General features: G+C 53.9%; 1 protein-coding gene across 1 annotated transcript; it reads left to right on the forward strand.

Moving 5' to 3' along the window:
* The first annotated feature begins 1,624 nt into the window (after positions 1–1,624).
* On the forward strand, positions 1,625–16,307 carry ds (dachsous cadherin-related 1). The gene is made up of 8 exons (XM_029110752.1): positions 1,625–3,358; positions 6,634–6,808; positions 8,022–8,252; positions 8,349–8,764; positions 8,883–9,068; positions 9,261–9,541; positions 9,705–10,066; positions 10,201–16,307. The coding sequence occupies exons 1-8, from the start codon at positions 1,625–1,627 to the stop codon at positions 16,305–16,307; spliced, it is 9,492 nt and encodes a 3,163-aa protein (XP_028966585.1).
* The last annotated feature ends 976 nt before the right edge of the window (positions 16,308–17,283 follow it).

Raw genomic sequence — 17,283 nt, forward strand, 5'->3', positions numbered from 1 at the left:
TCGACAATGGATTCTTATCGCAAGCAGTATTTTTATGATTTTCCTTGAGATCATTCTGACCGAGTCTCTTCTGCCGAAGAAGCGCGAAATCGATGATTCGTTCAAGCGACGACGGCGACTCCGAAAAACACCGACTCGGGATTCGACTCATCCAAACGCTGCTCGCGGGGCTGCTGCTCGGGTTGAACCAGAGAGCTGGCGCCAGTCATCTCCACCCTCCGTTCTCAGAGTTTGTGAGGATTTCCGGCCGCCGAATGAGAATCAGAAGAACCCATAATGACCGGTGAGAGCGTTGCGGTTTCTCTCCCTCGGGAGGAGAGAAACGAACTGCGGGCGGTTTCCTGAATGAGAACGGCAACGATTCGGTCCTTGAAAACCTGCACGCCGACAGTGACAATTAAGGTGACAGTGAGACCTACAACATATCCCGAGTTGGCGCACGGACCGCAATAATGGGACGAATCGATCGGGGAAAAAATCCAAGTTCAATTTAAATCTGAGGGGAAGGGGGCGAGCATTCATCGAGCAGAACCTCTATTTCGATTTTTTTCCGGGGTTTCCCATCCGAATATCTCCGGGCTCCCAAGAATGAACGACCTACGAGCGAAGTTTGACGCATCTGCAGACGGACAGCAGACAGGTTTAGGATCCTGGATGTGCGAGTTGCGTGCTCTACCGGAGAGATGAGATGATGAGGGGCTTCGATGCCGCTACGCTCGGTTTTTTCGGTTAATTGTTGACGGCGACGCCGACTGACTGAGCGACCGACCCCTCGTCCCTCAGATCTCGCTCGAATGTGTCGTCGTCCGACTACGAATTTCGCCATAGACGTATCATTAAGTGGCGAGTCCTCTTCTACGAATACCGAGACAGAGGCCCGAACCCTCGCAGCTGAGTTCGGTCGCAAGCGCTTCGGCTCCCACACCGTGGAACCCCTTCCAAGTCGTCGGCAATCGAGTGTCGGGAACTGTCGTCGAAAACCCCGTCGAAGAGCATTGTCGTTCCCTGCGCGGTGTCAAAGACCGCTTTGCACGGATTCAGTCTAGCCGGCTCTAGGATTTTTGTTTGCCGAGAACCGCGGACTGAAGACCCGGTTTATGATGAATCATGCGACGAAAGGGAACTTCGGTAACAAAACTCGACTCGGAATTCTCTCATCGTTGTCGTATGACAGCCGATCAGCGAGACCGGTCAGCGTCTCTCACGCATAGTAAGATAGTCACACCACAAGCATCATTTTCTTTTCATCTTTATGGCGCGGCGGTTCTCGACGAGTCCCGACGATGTCATCGTCCTCTTACGACGTCGTCACGACAGTCGATACGAACAACAATTTTAACATGGAAAAACTGCTACACGACACAGGCGACTCTTCCCTCAGTCAGCAGCGTACCGGTAGCCGGTCGCGGCTCCTCGAGCGAGCCGACCGCTCCTCGCCTCTAATAATAAAAATATTCAGTCCGTTCCCCTCAGGGGAAGTTCGTTCATTTGTTTGTCTGCTCGTTCCTTGGTCGCTTCGTCCGTTCGTTCGATTGATTGATTGAGCACCCACCGGAGATCTGATTAAGTTCCCTTTCGTTTTCAGATGATCCTCGGTGACAGTCCTGGAAGGTGACGCGGGGAGATGAGGTTGCTCTTGTCACTGCTCTCAGGTCTCCTGACCCTGGCCAAGTCCAGGGCGGAGTACCTTCAAGAGTTCGAAATCCGAGAAAACGTGCCGCTGGGTACCGTAATAGGATACATCGGCCAACCGAAAAACGGAGCAACTCATCGTCCGCCGGCCCCTCCCTATTTCGTGGTTCCGGTAGCCAATAGCGATGTTGACTCAGATCTTGTTGTGGTGACAACGACCGGAGAAATTCGGACCAACACTACGCTGGATCGTGAGACGCGCGCCGAATATTCATTCACGGCGATCCCGAGCAAACACGGAGAAAACGTCCGAGTCATCATCAAGGTCCTCGATGAGAACGACAACCCTCCGGAGTTCCCCTCGAGCTTCATCAACATCGATTTCGCGGAAAACGCCCTCCGAGACGCGAAACGGACGCTGGCCCCTGCGCGGGATCGGGACCTCGGCCAGTTCAACACTCAATTCTACTCGATAATCTCGGGCAATACGAACAACGCCTTCAAATTGTCCTACCATCGGGAGCGGGACGAGGTCCTGTACCTCGACCTGCAGGTCAACGGCATCCTCGATCGAGAGATAACGCCGAATTTCTCGCTGGTCATCGAAGCCTACGACGGAGGAACGCCTCCCCTCAAAGGCGTTCTCCTAGTCAACATAACGATTCAAGACGTGAACGACAATCAACCGATTTTCAGTCAAGGCAACTACGTGGCGACGATCGCCGAGAACGCAACGGTCGGCACGTCGGTGCTCAGAGTTCTCGCGACCGACACCGACGAAGGTCGGAACGGCGAGGTGAGGTACTCGATAAATCGACGCCAGAGCGACCGCGAGCAGTATTTCAACATCGACCCGAAGAGCGGGGAAATCTTTGTCAACAAACCTCTGGATTTCGAAACAAAAGAAAGCCACGAGCTGGTGGTTGTCGCGAGAGACAACGGTCTACAGCCTCTGGAGACGACAACGTTCGTCTCGATAAAGATCAGCGACATTAACGATAATACGCCGACAATCAGTCTGATCTTCCTCTCGGACGACGCCTCGTCGCGAATCCGAGAAGATGCCAAAGTTGGTGACTTTGTTGGCCGCATATCTGTGAGTGACCCAGACTCGCGAGAGGAGTACGCCAACCTCATCAACGTCACTTTACATGGGGGCGATGGTCATTTCGGTCTTTACAGCAAAGACAACGTCATCTATCTAATGGTCGTGAATGTACCTCTGGATCGTGAGCGACAAGCCAACTTCACTATGACGATTATGGCGACCGATCAAGGCATACCACCCCTGAAAACATCGAAGCAGTTCACTCTTCACATAAGCGATGTCAACGATAACGCTCCCAGATTCACGCAAAGTGAATATTTCGCCAACATTCCCGAGGTGGCCGAGCCGGGCTTCTCTGTCGTTCGGATACGGGCGACCGATCGAGACGAAGGTGTCAACGCTGCCCTCCGCTACGAATTACAAAACGATATTAATGGCTGGTTCAAAATCGATCCGGTCTCGGGAATCGTAACGACCAAGAGTTTTATCGACTGCGAAACGAATCCGAGCCCGGTATTGACCGTCGTAGCTCGAGATAAAGGATCTCCGTCACTTTCGTCGACGGCCAAGTTGACTGTGACGGTTAGCGACGTGAACGACAACGAGCCGCTCTTCGACCAGAGCTATTACAATGTCACCGTCCCAGAAGACGCTCGGATCGGAGCCTGTGTTTTGAAGGTGAGTTTCCGTCCCGTCCGGCTACGGCCCACTGCTTGAAAATTCCTCTAGGTACCTAACTGAATTATTGATCAGTGAGTCACTTCCCAAATGTCTGTGGAAGGCTCATTCCTTCTTGGGATTCACCTGGGCCCCGGGGCCCGCCAGGCGGCACACCTCCCGAGGAAATCCCAGATCACAAGGTCGAGTTCTAAAATGATAAGTTTCCGTCCCGGACGTCGACCCGACCGAGGCTCGGGTATTCCGACTGCTCGCAGTCCGCAGTTTCCCGAGGATGTTCTCGCCCGAAAATTCGCGGGAAGACAGAACTGACTCGGCTTCGAAGATTTCAGATGCGAGATGGGGGGGATTCAGTATCCGTAATGATCTGGGTGGCGCAGCGCCGCGACTCCAGAGTTCTCCATGATTTTCGCAGCCTGATCCGGGTACCCGATACGTTTTTCGGCCTTCGGGCTCCTGGCGGTCTTTTCCTGTCGATCCCGATAGAGGGCTCTCTTGCACCGGGAGATGCTCGTCGATTTTATTAATTGCCTAATTCGGCCTTCCGGAAGGATATCTTCTGGCACTGTCCGAGTCATCAAGCTTTAGCTGAGGGTTCCTCTCGCTTGCTCATTCTCTCATTGTCAGAGCTTGCCCAGGAAGAATGAATCGAGCAGCCGCTGCGACCCGTTCCAAAGTCCGGTTCTTGGCTAAACAGCTCGACCTCGCGAGCAGAGGAGTTTCATCCTGGGAGTCCACCCAGAGTGAAAATATCGCTTGTGAAGAATACGGAAAGCCGACGTCGCCGATTACCGCGCCTCGAGAATGTCGACAGGAAAACCAAAGACCTCGAGCTCGACCCACAGATGGGAACGACCACTCCGATTGTTGGATCGCTTCTCCGCTTCAATTCTGACACCTAGAGGGAAACAGAGGTCAATGATTGATACATTGACTTCAGAAAACCACCCGAGGCATCCAATGCAGGCACGCAGGCCGGCTGACGGACAGAAGAGCAGACGAGTGACGACGCGACGCTCAACAGATTACACATAGCTGCAACATGTTCATCTCGCAGGAGATGATTTCAATCAAGGATCGGACTCGCAGTTGTTCTCTGATTGTATCGCGCACATCTACGTACATCTCACTGGCTCCACAAAGAATATTGATGACCTATCCCGCCCGACTCTTTACCCCTGTCATCGATTCAGATTATTTACGTACCATTCGAATCGTCTCTAACCTACTCCTGGACGTGATTCCTGAATACGTGGGGTGTGTTTACGTCGTCTTAGTCGGTGACTGAGTCGCCTGGTCTCGCCAGCCCCCATCGGCTCGGTTTGGAGAAATTAATTGATGGGCAGAGCTGAGTTCCATTGAAGCGTGCTCACGACGCCGATTGATTTACATCAGAAGTCCAGTCACGAGGCTTTTCAGACTCCACACCTCGGCGCGGATTCTCGCGAAGTGCTCCGGAGGAGTTCGCAGCCCTTCGACAGAAATATGCGTCCTCCGTACATTGTGACGCTGGCGCTCGTAACATTGCATTACTTGCGTCACGGATTATTGTCAGTCTGGCTGGTTGGTTAGTTCGTTGCTCGATTGGTTGGTTGGTTGGTCGGCCAGTTGCTTGTTGTGGAGGAATTTGAGCTGTCGGCGTCGTTTCACTGTCTGTTTTTCTCGTTGGTTGGTCGGTCGCGTCTGCTCGCTCGGGTCGCTTGCCTTCTGTCTTCGTTCCCTTCCAATGAGGACCCGTTGCTGCCGTCGGTCTTCTGTTGACTCGACTCACGAAGTTTGCTGCCGGCGACGTGGAATGGCGGGATTCTGGTGGCCGCCATCGTCGTCGCCGGCAGAGATGCCTCTCGCGGCAGCAGAAACAGAAGTTTCATGAAATGCCGAGCCGTTCGTCCGTCCCTCGGACGGACGTACGGACGGGTAGACCGTGCTGCCGAATCCTCCTCTCGTCGTCTCCGGTAGCCGCAGAAATGTGGTAGCTGTGATGGGAGCTCGTCGAGGAAACCCGGTGAACAGTCAACCGAGCCAAGCTAGTCGGTTCGACCGACCGACGGTTCGTCTGTCCGTACGTAGGTCCGGATCGCCGGACGGCGGATTGCCGTCGTCGGTCGACCCGAGTGAGCGAGCGAGCAAACAACGGTCAGCGCCTGTGGCCGTAGAGAGGATGACGTACAAGTGCTGGGTGTGTGGGCTAAAGAATAATAATTGTCGTCCGCGTAAACTATCATCGAGAATCGGCGATGCAACCACATCCAGCGGGTGCATAGGCAAAGGGTCGTGAGTGGGAAAGAGTGCCAGGACAAAGGGACAATCATGTCGAATAAAAGTCAGAATCTTCTCATTATCTGCTACATCCTCCGATTCAGAAGCACGGTCACGCGCGGCGTGATGATGGCCGGTCGAGGATCGATCTGCACTGATTCTGCTTCCTTGCTCGCTTCAACGGATTTCTCGTGATCGTCGGAACTCGGTCTCGTATGTTGTATTCTCATCCCATGTATTCGGACAGGTTCGCCGCCGCCGCATCGCAGGAATGGTCGTCGATCAGCACCGAACGAAACTATTCTGACCTCAATGTACGGAGTCGATCCTCTCGGATCTTCGCTTCGTTTGAGTGAGGCTTCTGCGGAACACACTCACAATCAGTCAGTCAGTTGGTCCGTCCGTCTGTTGGTCTGTCGATCGCTCGGGCGGTCGGTCGGTCGGTTAGTCGATCTCGGCACAGACCCGACCAGGTGTTCTCAGGCGGCATCGAAGCGACCTGCCTGAAACCTTGAATCGAATCCCAGGTTGGCTTGCGTGAATGAATCATACCGACTCGATTGACAAGCAATCGATCGAATAAAAAACAACAGGATTCAGGATGCGAATTTCGGGATATTCTCGTTGGTGCTGAAGACCGCAAGAAATGACCGCTCTGCCCTGGACCCGATGGGTGTTTGGAATGCCGGAGAAGACACAGAAATTGCGTGTATTCTAGTTACGACGGTCTGCGATCGCTTATCACGAGCGGAGATAATTCGTAAAGCGGAGTGCTCGATATAATTTGTCCGCACGGTCATCACAGCCGTACATAGATGTTCGAAATCTTGTTCCATGAATCCAGTCAGAGCTCCGGAAGGCACCCATCGCTCTTCGGGGCGCCGCAAACCCCTCGCTCGCTGTCTCTCGACAGAGGATTCCTGGCACTTTTGGCTGTACAATAAGAGCCAATATAATAAATTACCAATCTATAATTTGGGGGCAAAAGTGGAGTTTCATGAGAATCTTTCCCACAGGTCGCTGCGTCAGACCCGGACTGTGGAGTGAACGCAGTTGTGAACTTCACCCTGGGACCGACATCGTCGCCGTCCTTTAGGATCGACGCCCGGTCAGGCGAATTGTGTATCGCCGCTAAACTAGATCGTGAGGAGAGATCAACGTACGAGATACCAGTGCTGGCTACCGATAGAGGTGAGTAGTCCGATATCTGCATATCTTCGCCGTGCATTTCATCGACGAACAACCGGGTCGACAGACAGAAAAAAGGAATTCTGCATTCTGTACACCCGGAGAGATAGCGACCCTGCGTCGCTGCCCCGTGGTTTCGGAACTTCGGAGTGGAGTGACAAAGGAACTTCGTCATGTGAACGAGAAATATCCTGTGAGAAAGTCGGGGCTCCTTTCAAAAACGAACGAATGAACGATTCAAGCAACCAAGCAACGAGAGACTGGAGTTGATACAGTATGCCATTAAACCGGTAATGTGCGAAATCTCGGCTCTGATAAGCAGCCGACGTTTCGTCTGAGAATGCTAGGGCATCATTTGTCTGTAAACTGGCTTTTATTCTCTTTCCTTCTGCTCCAGCCCGCTGGCTGCTCTTGCAACGATAAAACTACCGAGCGTCATTAAACTGAGAGATGTGGAATCGCTCTTCGTTCGGTTTGAGTTTGTCTCTTCTTTTTTGAGCGAATTTTATGACTCATGACTGTATTCCGTCTCTTGTCGTCGCATGAAACGACGAGCCCGTGGGGGACACGGACCGAGGAAGAAAATGAGAGAAACACTCGAAGCTTTGATGAGAATTCATCAAAGAGCTTCCCCGAGTGAGTTGTCCCGTCCACAACAACCATCGTTAGTATCCGCGTCCAGCTCACCGTGTGTTCGTCAGGCATTGTGCCGCGAACGCGGTTGATGGTCGGTAGCGTAGAGAGCTCAAATCTCCGAGGGACAATTTTTCTACTGATAAAAATGCCGATGAAGTCCGTGTCTCGATAGAGCCGAGAGGCCCGAACGATTCCAATCGTGGTCAAAGAGCATAATACGCTTTCTGCATGCAGAAGTTGCCGCGCCAGCGAAAGAGAAAAGTGGCAACTCAATTTGCTTCCTCGCCGCCGCCGCCATCGTCGTCGTCGTAGAATGCAAAAGCCCAGATGTTGCTTTTAATGCGCTTAATTAACGGGATGGACCCGGTCTTCTTCGACAACTGAAAACCGTGCGTCAGGACGTTAATGTTTCCGTCTTGAGAAATGATTCTTGTAAACATGCGGACGCTCCCGCTAACTCACGAGCCGATAGGAACGTCGACGCAACAAGCGCATCGTCATTAGCATGAATAGCAACAAAGAATGTGGTCAGCTGTTGATACAATCTCACTCAGCCAGACTTCTGGTTTCTCGCTCGCAGGCGGTTTGAGCACGGCCACCGTTGTTAAGGTTCATGTGCTCGACATCAACGACCATCGTCCGGTTTTCAATCCTGTGGTGTACAATGTTTCTCTTTACGAATTCTACGACCAAACGGTGCAACCGATTGTTGTGGTGGTGGCCGAAGACCGCGACGAGGGACTCAACGGTCAGGTTTCATACCGCATCGTCGAGGGCAATCATCAGCTGTTCCGCATCGACCCCGATTCAGGTAAACGATCGCACTCGGACAACCCTTTCGATTTCGTCGGCTCCTGTGCTGGATGCGGATTTGGGACCGATTAAAGTAAAAAATTCCTGTCTGCAGGCGGCATACACGTGACATCGACGCTGAGGAGAGGATCGGGCAGCTCGCATCATCTCGTAGTTTCGGCACAGGACGGCCAAGGGCTCCGGAGTGAACAGAACGCCCACGTCTACGTGTCCGTGTTGTCGGAGCGCCAGAAACCTCCGGTTTTCGTCTCTCCGCGTTACGTGTTCGCCGTTCGCGAAGACGTTGTCCCACGGAGTGTAATCGGGAACGTGATGGCAAAGACCGCGGACCAGGGTCTGCAGGGCATTCGCTACGCGATTCGTTCGGGGAACGAAGAAGGGTACTTCGGTATCGACGCCATTAGGGGCTTGATCTCCGTTGAGAAGCCTCTCGACTTCGAATCGGCCTCTTCGGTTCTACTCAGCGTTCAGGCGACTTCTGGAGTGCCTCTCTCGTTCGGTCATGCCCAGGTTAGTGACGACCGGGGAGCTCCAGAGCTATTTCACCGGTTCGGGATGAAGGACGATTTCATGTGTCGTGGGATTTGTCGCATCGGGAAGTTTCACGGATGGTACCTATTCCCCACAGGTGAACATCTCGATCCTGGACGTTAACGACAACAGTCCGCGTTTCGAGAGCAACTTCGTTCGCATGTCAGTGCCCGAAAATAGCAGTCTCCTGAGCCCGGTGTATTTCGTCCATGCACAAGACGCCGATTCAGGGGAAAACGGCAGAATATCCTACTCGCTAGCGGAAGAGTCGGAGAACTTCAAGGTGAGTTCATTGGTCATTCGTCAGGCATTGGCGTCTCCCTTCCATTCAAACGTTTTCCGTATACACCGTATACGTGTCGTGTTCCCTTTAGCTACCATCGTTCGACGATATGAATGAGAAATCCGAAAAAACCGCACGTCGCGTCGTAACGAATCATTCTGTGACTAAACATAATCTCTTGAATCGCGGCAGGTTAATGAACGATCCGGCGCAATAATATTGAAACGCAGCTTGGATTACGAGCTCCGCCAGCAGCATCGTTTAACGGTTATTGCCGAAGACGGCGCGACACCGGCCCGGCGGAACAACATGACTCTTCTCGTGGAGGTCCAAGACATCAACGATAACACTCCAGTGTTCGAGTACGAGTCCTATCGCATCAGCGTCGAAGAAAGCATGGAAGTCGACACCGAGTTCTTGCGTGTTACTGCTGCCGATTCTGACAGCGGCAACAACGCAAGATTGACCTACAGGTGAGTGTTGGAATCCACGGGGCTGATTTACGATTACTGAGTCGATACTGAGTTTACGGCAATGACGGATTGGAGCAATGATTCGCCCCCGGGTCTCGCTCGAAATTTGAGCTCCCCTCGATCTTTACCCTATGGCTAACGGCAAAACGATCTCACTTCGCAGACTGGTCGACAGTCCGGCAGCATCGTCGACCTTTGGGATTTACCCCAACACTGGATACGTCTATCTCCGGGAGAGTTTGGATAGAGAAACAGAAGATTCCTATACGATCCAAGTCGAGGCCGTCGACAACGGAAATCCTCCACTATCGGCGTCAACAACTGTTTTCATTGCGGTCAGCGATGCCAACGACAACGAGCCGCAGTTCGTCCGTGATATGTTCGAGTTTGCCGTCGAAGAGAACGCCGAGTCCGGACGATCCGTCGGAGAAATCCGGGCCATCGACAAGGATCTCGGCGACAACGCCGCCATCCGCTACAGTCTGTTGTCCAACATCGACGAGTTCAGCATCAATCCCATGACCGGTGAGTCGCTCAGCGTCGACTTCTCCGCGCCAGCGCACCCTCCCTCAGGAAACTCTCTTCTTATTCTCGGCCGACTTCCACCGGTAGTGTTCAATAGCTTCGATTTTCTAAGCGGGGGCCGACATTTATTCCAGGTGAGATGCACACCAAAAATCGTTTGGATCGAGAGAAGCGCTCTAATTACGAGTGCATCGTCGAAGCCCAGGACCAGGGAGCGAAACCCAAGAGCTCCCGGGTCACCGTGCGTGTCAGAGTTCTCGACAAAAACGATAACGCGCCGTTGTTCGCCGACAACCAAGAAACCTCATTCGTGCTACGCAGGGACGAGCCTGCCGGCTCGGAAGTCGGTCAGATCCGAGCTTCGGACGCCGACGAAGGCACGAACGCAGAAGTCGTCTACGAGCTCGAAGCTACCGGATTCCCAACGGACGGCGTGAAATTCTTCACCATCAACACCGACGGCCTGATCAAGACGAAGACGGAGTTGAGTCAAGGCAAACAGAAAGAATACGCGTTGCGTGTCGTGGCCAAAGATCTCGGTTCGCCGTCTCTCGAGTCAAAAGTCGACATTCGGATCACGCTCCAGGACCCGAACGACAAGCTGCTCTCGTTCTACTCGTCGACTGTGACGTTCACCGTGAAGGAAGGCGTCCTACCGGGCCATGAGATCGGAATCGTTGAAGCCGCCTACCAGGACAAGAGTCAACCATCGGCAATCCAGTACAGCATCACCAGCGGCAACGAACGGAACGTGTTCAGCATCGACCGCGTCACCGGAGTTCTGTACACGAACGTGGAGATCGATTACGAGCTCAATCCGAGCTTCGTTCTACAGGTGAGCGCGAGCGACGGCTCCGGAGCTCCGGAATCGAGAGCGTCCATCGTGACTGTGAACGTGCGCGTAGAGGACACGAACGACAATCCGCCTCGTTTCGCTTCTGACCCGATCGTATTCTCGGTCAGCGAGAACACTAGTCCGGGAAGTCTCCTGAACGCAATAACCGCTCACGACGAGGACTCCGGCCTGAACGGCCTCGTCCGTTATTCGATCATCGAGCCGAACGGCTCGGGCAAGCCGACTTTCACGATCGATCCCGTGAGCGGCGTGATCACTCTGATCGAGCCTCTGGACTATGAAAAACAGGCCCAGTACATTTTCGTGGTCGAAGCCCAGGACCAGGCCCGGGAAATCGAGCTCCGGCTCAGCAGCAAGGTCACCGTGTCGCTGCTCGTCGAAGACGAGAACGACAATGCGCCGGAAATCGTCTCGAAGCCCTACGTCCAGGTTCCCGAGGACAAGCAAGTGGACACGGTCGTGACCACGATCCTCGCCGTCGACAAGGACTCGCGGGAGAACGGTCGAATTCTCTTCAACGTCCAGGGGGGCGACACGTTCGGGAATTTCCGACTCAATGAAACCACTGGCGAGCTCATCCTGGTCAGACCCTTGGATCTCAACCAAGCGAGTGAGATCGTGCTCAACATCACCGTCAGGGACAATGGACAACCGATGCATTTCACCCATCAGAAACTCCAGATCAAGGTCCGCGACTCGAGCGATATCGCACCGCTGTTCCTACAGAAAGTCTACGAAACGAGCATCAGCGAAGGCGCAGCCGTCGGGACGGTTTTCCTACGCGTCGCGGTGCCGAACTCTACCGCGTCCGCTCACAACATCTCGTACACACTCCAGCACGAAGCGACAACGACGCCGTTCGCGATCGACGCCACGACCGGCGAACTCCGCACCACTCGACCGCTGGACCGAGAGCGAGTCGATCGTTACAACTTGACGGTTTTCGGTGACCACAACACGTATTCGGCGTCGCAGTACGATTCGGCCACCGTGATCGTCGACGTCCTGGACGTCAACGACAACGTCCCGGATTTCGGGGAGAGCTGCTACAATTTGTCCGTGCCCGAAAACCGCGAATGGTCCTTCATCCATCGGCTGCACGCGGCGGATGACGACCTCGGAGAGAACGGTGAGATCGTCTACTCGATCGAGGAGGGGAATGTCGGAAACGTTTTTAGCATCGCTCCCCTGTCGGGGAATCTGAGCTGCAAAGCTCTCGATCGGGAGAGCGCCTCGGAGTACTCTCTGGTCGTCCTGGCCCAGGATCGGGGTGCGCCCCCGAAAATCGGCCGATGCCGGCTGTGGATCACCGTCATGGATCAGAACGACAACGATCCCCAGTTCGAACACAGCGAATACAGTCCGCAAGTGAGAGAAGACGCCGAGATCGGAACCGAAGTGCTCATGGTGAACGCCCACGACATCGACGAGAAGAACAACGGGGAGGTGACCTATTCGTTGATCAACGCCACGAATTCCTTGTTCAGCATCGACAGCGAGACCGGACGCATCTACACAACCGGTCAATTCGATCGAGAGAACGAGCCGCGCTACACTCTCGAAGTCCGCGCTTCCGACCGAGGTTCCTACGAGACCCGTTCTCACTCGGCCACCGTTCACATCGCCATCACCGACGCGAACGATAACAAACCGATTTTCGTGAGGTATCCCTTCTTCGCGGAGATCAGGGCCGACGCCCAGATCGGGACCCATGTCGAGCACGTTGTCGCCGAGGACGACGACGAAGAGGGTCGCAATTCGGACATAATCTATTCGTTCAGCGAATCCGGGGTCCACAGCGACTACTTCCACATCAATCCGCACACGGGAGAAGTCACGCTCGCCAGACGTGTCCACAAATTCGAAGGGAAGGTCCTCCATCTCGAGATCGTTGCGAGCGACCAGGGCGAGCACCCGAAGAGCTCGGTGGGAGTTCTCGAGGTTCACGTCGGAACCACCTCGAACGAGCATCAGCTGCAGTTCCTGCAGGAAAGGTACACGGTGGAAATTTCCGAAAGCGCCAATTACGGCATGGAGATCCTGACCGTTCGCGCTGAGGATTATTGGAAGAACTCCCACGATATCAGCTACTCGCTCGATAGCGACTCCGATGAGTTCTCGATCAACGCTCACACCGGAGTGATTCGCGTGAACAATTCTCTAAAGCTCGACTACGAGCACCAGCAGAGTGTTTCGGCCATAATAATCGCCAAGAGCGTCCGCAGCGGCGAGCCGCGTTACGGTTACGCTCGGCTCGAGGTGAACCTGCGCAACGAAAACGACAACGCCCCCCGCTTCTCGCAGAGTTCCTACGAGGCGTCGGTTTACGAAGGCAGACGACGCGGCGAATCGGTCGTCCAGGTCTCGGCCATAGACGAGGACGGCGAGGATCAGCGGCTATTCTTCCAGATTATCGACGGCAATCACGACAACGCCTTCACGATCGATCCTCCTTCGAGTGGGATCATCAAGACGAACACCGTACTCGATCGTGAAATTCGAGAGAACTACGTCCTGATCGTCACAGCCTCCGACGAAATGTCGCCGCCGTTAAGCGGCACGACAACGGTGCTCATCACGATCGTCGACATAAACGACAATCAGCCCGTTTTTCCGGCCAGCGATCCCGTCAGGGTCCGGGAGGACTGCAAAGTCGGGAGCATTGTGACCACGGTCGAAGCGAACGACGTCGACACTTTCCCACCTCTCGTGTACAGTTTGAAGACCGGCGAGAGCAACTTCAACGTCGACGCGTTCACCGGCGCCATTACGCTATCGAAGCCGCTCGATTTCGAAACGCAGAACAACTACTCGGTGACTGTCATGGTCACGGACGGCGCGCATACCGCCGAGACCACGCTCACGATCGACGTCTTGGACGTCAACGACAGGACGCCGATATTTTCCTCGACGTCGTACAGCGTCGTCTTGAACGGTCACCAAGCGACGAAACTCCTGACCGTTGCGGCCACGGACGCGGACTCCGGCGATAACGGGCGCGTGAAGTATTCGCTGGAACCTCCGTCTGAACTCGTCAAAATCGATGAATGGAGCGGTCAGCTGTTCCTGAGAGACGAAATCTCGTTGCGGAAAAGCTTCGTGTCCTATTCGAACGTGATCGTTCGGGATCTCGGCTCTCCCGCCCGGCAAGCCTCCGTTCCTCTGAGGATCCAAGCGTCGAGTCTCGCGAAGAAGCCTTACAGTTTCTCCGAAAAGAACTACACGATCCAGATATCCGAGTCCGCACCGATCGGAGCCCAGGTTTTCAACCTGACGAAAGAAGATTCGGCCCGTGCGACGTCCGACCTGAAACTCTCGTACGAGATTTTCGCCGGGAACGAGGGCGGCAACTTCGTCGTCGACTTCAACAGCGGCACTGTTTTCCTCGCCAAGAAGCTCGACCGTGAGCTACGAAACCACTACGAGCTCAAGCTCGTCGCGTATCCTTTCCGCCAGCAGACGTCGGTGAATGTTTCGACGGTCGTTCACATCGAGGTAGTTGACGTGAACGACAGTCCTCCGGTGTTCATCAAGAACCGCTACGAGATCTCGCTGTCCGAGTACACGAAGGTCGGCACCAGCGTCCTGAGCGTGGTGGCCGAGGACAGGGATTGCGACAGCGAGGTCAACTACGACATCACGTCCGGCAACGAGTTGAATCACTTCGCCATTGACAAGCTGGACGGGAGCATTTTCCTCCTGAAAGAACTCGACTTCGATCGTGCCGGCGAGTTCAAATTCATCGTTCGGGCGACGGACACCAAGAACTACGTGCTCGCATCGTTGGTAGGGGTCACGATCAAGGTCAAGGACGAAAACGATAATCCGCCCGTGTTCCCGGTGACACGCTATAACGAGTCGATTCCCGAGGCGTCACCGATCGGGACGGTGATATTCACCGCGCGAGCGAACGACAGGGACAGGGGCCATTTCGGGACCTTGAATTATACGATCCTGGAAGGCGAGGCGAGAGAAAAGTTCTCCATCGACCCGAGGAGCGGGCTCGTATCGAGCAACATTGTTTTCGATTACGAGAGTAAGAAACACCACTATTTCACGATCGCGGCCACCGACGCCGGCGGCAAAACCGCCCACGTCCAAGTACAGGTGGACATTATCGGCAAGGACGAATACCCGCCAGAGTTCCTCAAACCGGTCTACCACTTCACCGTTCCTGGAAACGCTCCGATCGGCTATTCGGTCGGCCGAGTCGAGGCCACCGACATCGATAGTGGTCAGGACGGCGTAGTCACCTACTGGATGCACTACCCGAACTACAACTTCAACGTCAATTCCACTACGGGCGTAATTTACGTAGTGAAGCCCATGGGGTCGAACGAACGAGTCATTGAGCTCACTCTGAGCATTGAGGCCGGCACCGGCCGAACTGCTTCGTCGACGAGCGTGACAACCGCGCAGTTGACGATAGACTTTTCCCTGAACGCCAGCATCAAGTCCGAGGGCGTCAATGACGGCTCCGTCATGGGCTGGGTTGTTGCTATACTTCTGACTTTCGTAATACTGGTCCTGCTTAGTCTCCTGCTCTTCTCCAAGTTCCGCACTATCTCGAAGGATGCCAAGCCCGACTCCGCCATGAGTCATGCCGATGTCTGCAGATATCCGAACCTGACGTATCCGCCGCACTACAACGAGATCTCTCACTACGACACCCCCGACGAAGCGCATATGACGAGCACCTACGACAAGCGTTGTGTGTCCAGCCGGAGTGGGGACGAAGACGAAGAGATCCGTATGATTAACGAGGGACGCATGTTGCCGAACAGCCATGCCCATCCCGCGAACGGCAACCAGCACAACCTCCACCACCACCACCATCATCACCACCACCACCACCACGACAACAACAGCAACGACGGTGGCGGGAGTGGTAACGGCACGGGCGTCATCACCGCACAAAATACTCAGGAGTATCTCGCACGACTCGGTATCTATAATACGGGCTCGGAGAAGAGCACAACGGGAGACTACGCCAAGATCGAGGGCGGAGACTGCGACGGTCTATCGAATATCATCTACGAGAAACTCGACGATTTAGATGACCAAGCGGTCCCGGGCCGAAACAGCTCGAGGAAGTATCGACCGCCCGCCGGCTCCCTGAATTCTATTGTCCACAGCGAAGAAGAAATCGGAGGCTCTTACAACTGGGATTACTTGAACGATTGGAGTCCTCAATATCATAAGCTGCCGAAAGTCTTCGCTGAAATGACGAAAACAAGCGATAAAGTCGATCATCCCGGCTTTCCGATGGCGGCTCTAAGTTCCGCAAGTTCATCGAATGGATCTCGACGAAGTGTCATACTGGAACGCCTACCACCAACTCATCAAAGGCCTCCTCCCCCACCGCCAACTTGCGTTTCGAGATGAACGCTCGACGTGCGTGCGACCACCACGCACCACCTTGTGAACGGCAGCCGATGGCAATTGTGATCAATCACAAAGCCGGTACGGAAAAATTTTCGGGAATCGTCCGTACCTGAATATCGTGAGGTTCATGTTCCTTCATGACTTTTGTTAGGTAGCTCTATCTATTCTCGATCGACGTTACGAGCAATGTCGACGCGTAAGCAACGACTCGGATGAAGCCTCTGACCGATTACCGTCGAGTCTCACGGGGGAAGGGCGCGATCGGAATATACTCTTCTGTAGATAAATGTAAAAATCAAAGCGTAGTCAGCGGAGAAGCGGATGAATGTTGCGAATGTGTATGCTACGAGGACTTATTGTTCAAATAATTATACCGGAAGAGAACTGATGACCGGAGTTCCAGATCATGTGAGCTGGATGCGAGAAAGAGCGGCAGTCGTGCCTTCCACAAACGGCATATAATAATCCGAATAGAGGAACACTCTCACGGTGAAGTGTTCCAAAATCGAACGCACAAGCATAGTAGCAGGAACTAGATGCAGAATCAAGTACTCGCGTCAATTTAGAGCTGAAACATTCCTTTCAAGCAGGCTCATGACGGTAGGAGACAATTTTGATTATGTGACAGGACATCTCTTGTAGATTTGGAGCGGAGAAATAAAGCAATCTAGATCACGATGAGAGACATATGTGTGTATTACGTTCCGGGGGTTGCTCCTCTTCTGATTCCTGCATAGTTTTCTCAAGTTGGGACAGGGAATGCGGAGGATCGTATATAGATAGATAGATGGATAGATAGCGAGAAAGGAGAAGGCGGAACCCTGGCTCCATCACAATCGAGCAGCCAAGAAGTCACCCGCGAGGATATACGAATGAATCAGGAAAAATCATTCTCAAAGACTGCCGTCATGATCCGAACATAAGAAGATATGAAGCGACGAACATGGCAGACGTGTCGCATGGAATTGACATCATA

This window comes from Galendromus occidentalis, unplaced genomic scaffold, assembly GCF_000255335.2.
Source record: "Galendromus occidentalis unplaced genomic scaffold, Mocc_1.1 scf7180000077087, whole genome shotgun sequence".
NCBI lineage: Eukaryota > Metazoa > Arthropoda > Arachnida > Mesostigmata > Phytoseiidae > Galendromus > Galendromus occidentalis.

Coding starts and splice junctions, on each gene's coding strand:
- ds (XM_029110752.1), top strand. CDS start 1,625: ATGAGGTTGCTCTTGTCACTGCTCTCAGGTCTCCTGACCCTGGCCAAG. Junction 8,765..8,882: donor TCTCGTTCGGTCATGCCCAG/GTTAGTGACGAC, acceptor TATTCCCCACAG/GTGAACATCTCGATCCTGGA. Junction 10,067..10,200: donor CAGCATCAATCCCATGACCG/GTGAGTCGCTCA, acceptor CATTTATTCCAG/GTGAGATGCACACCAAAAAT.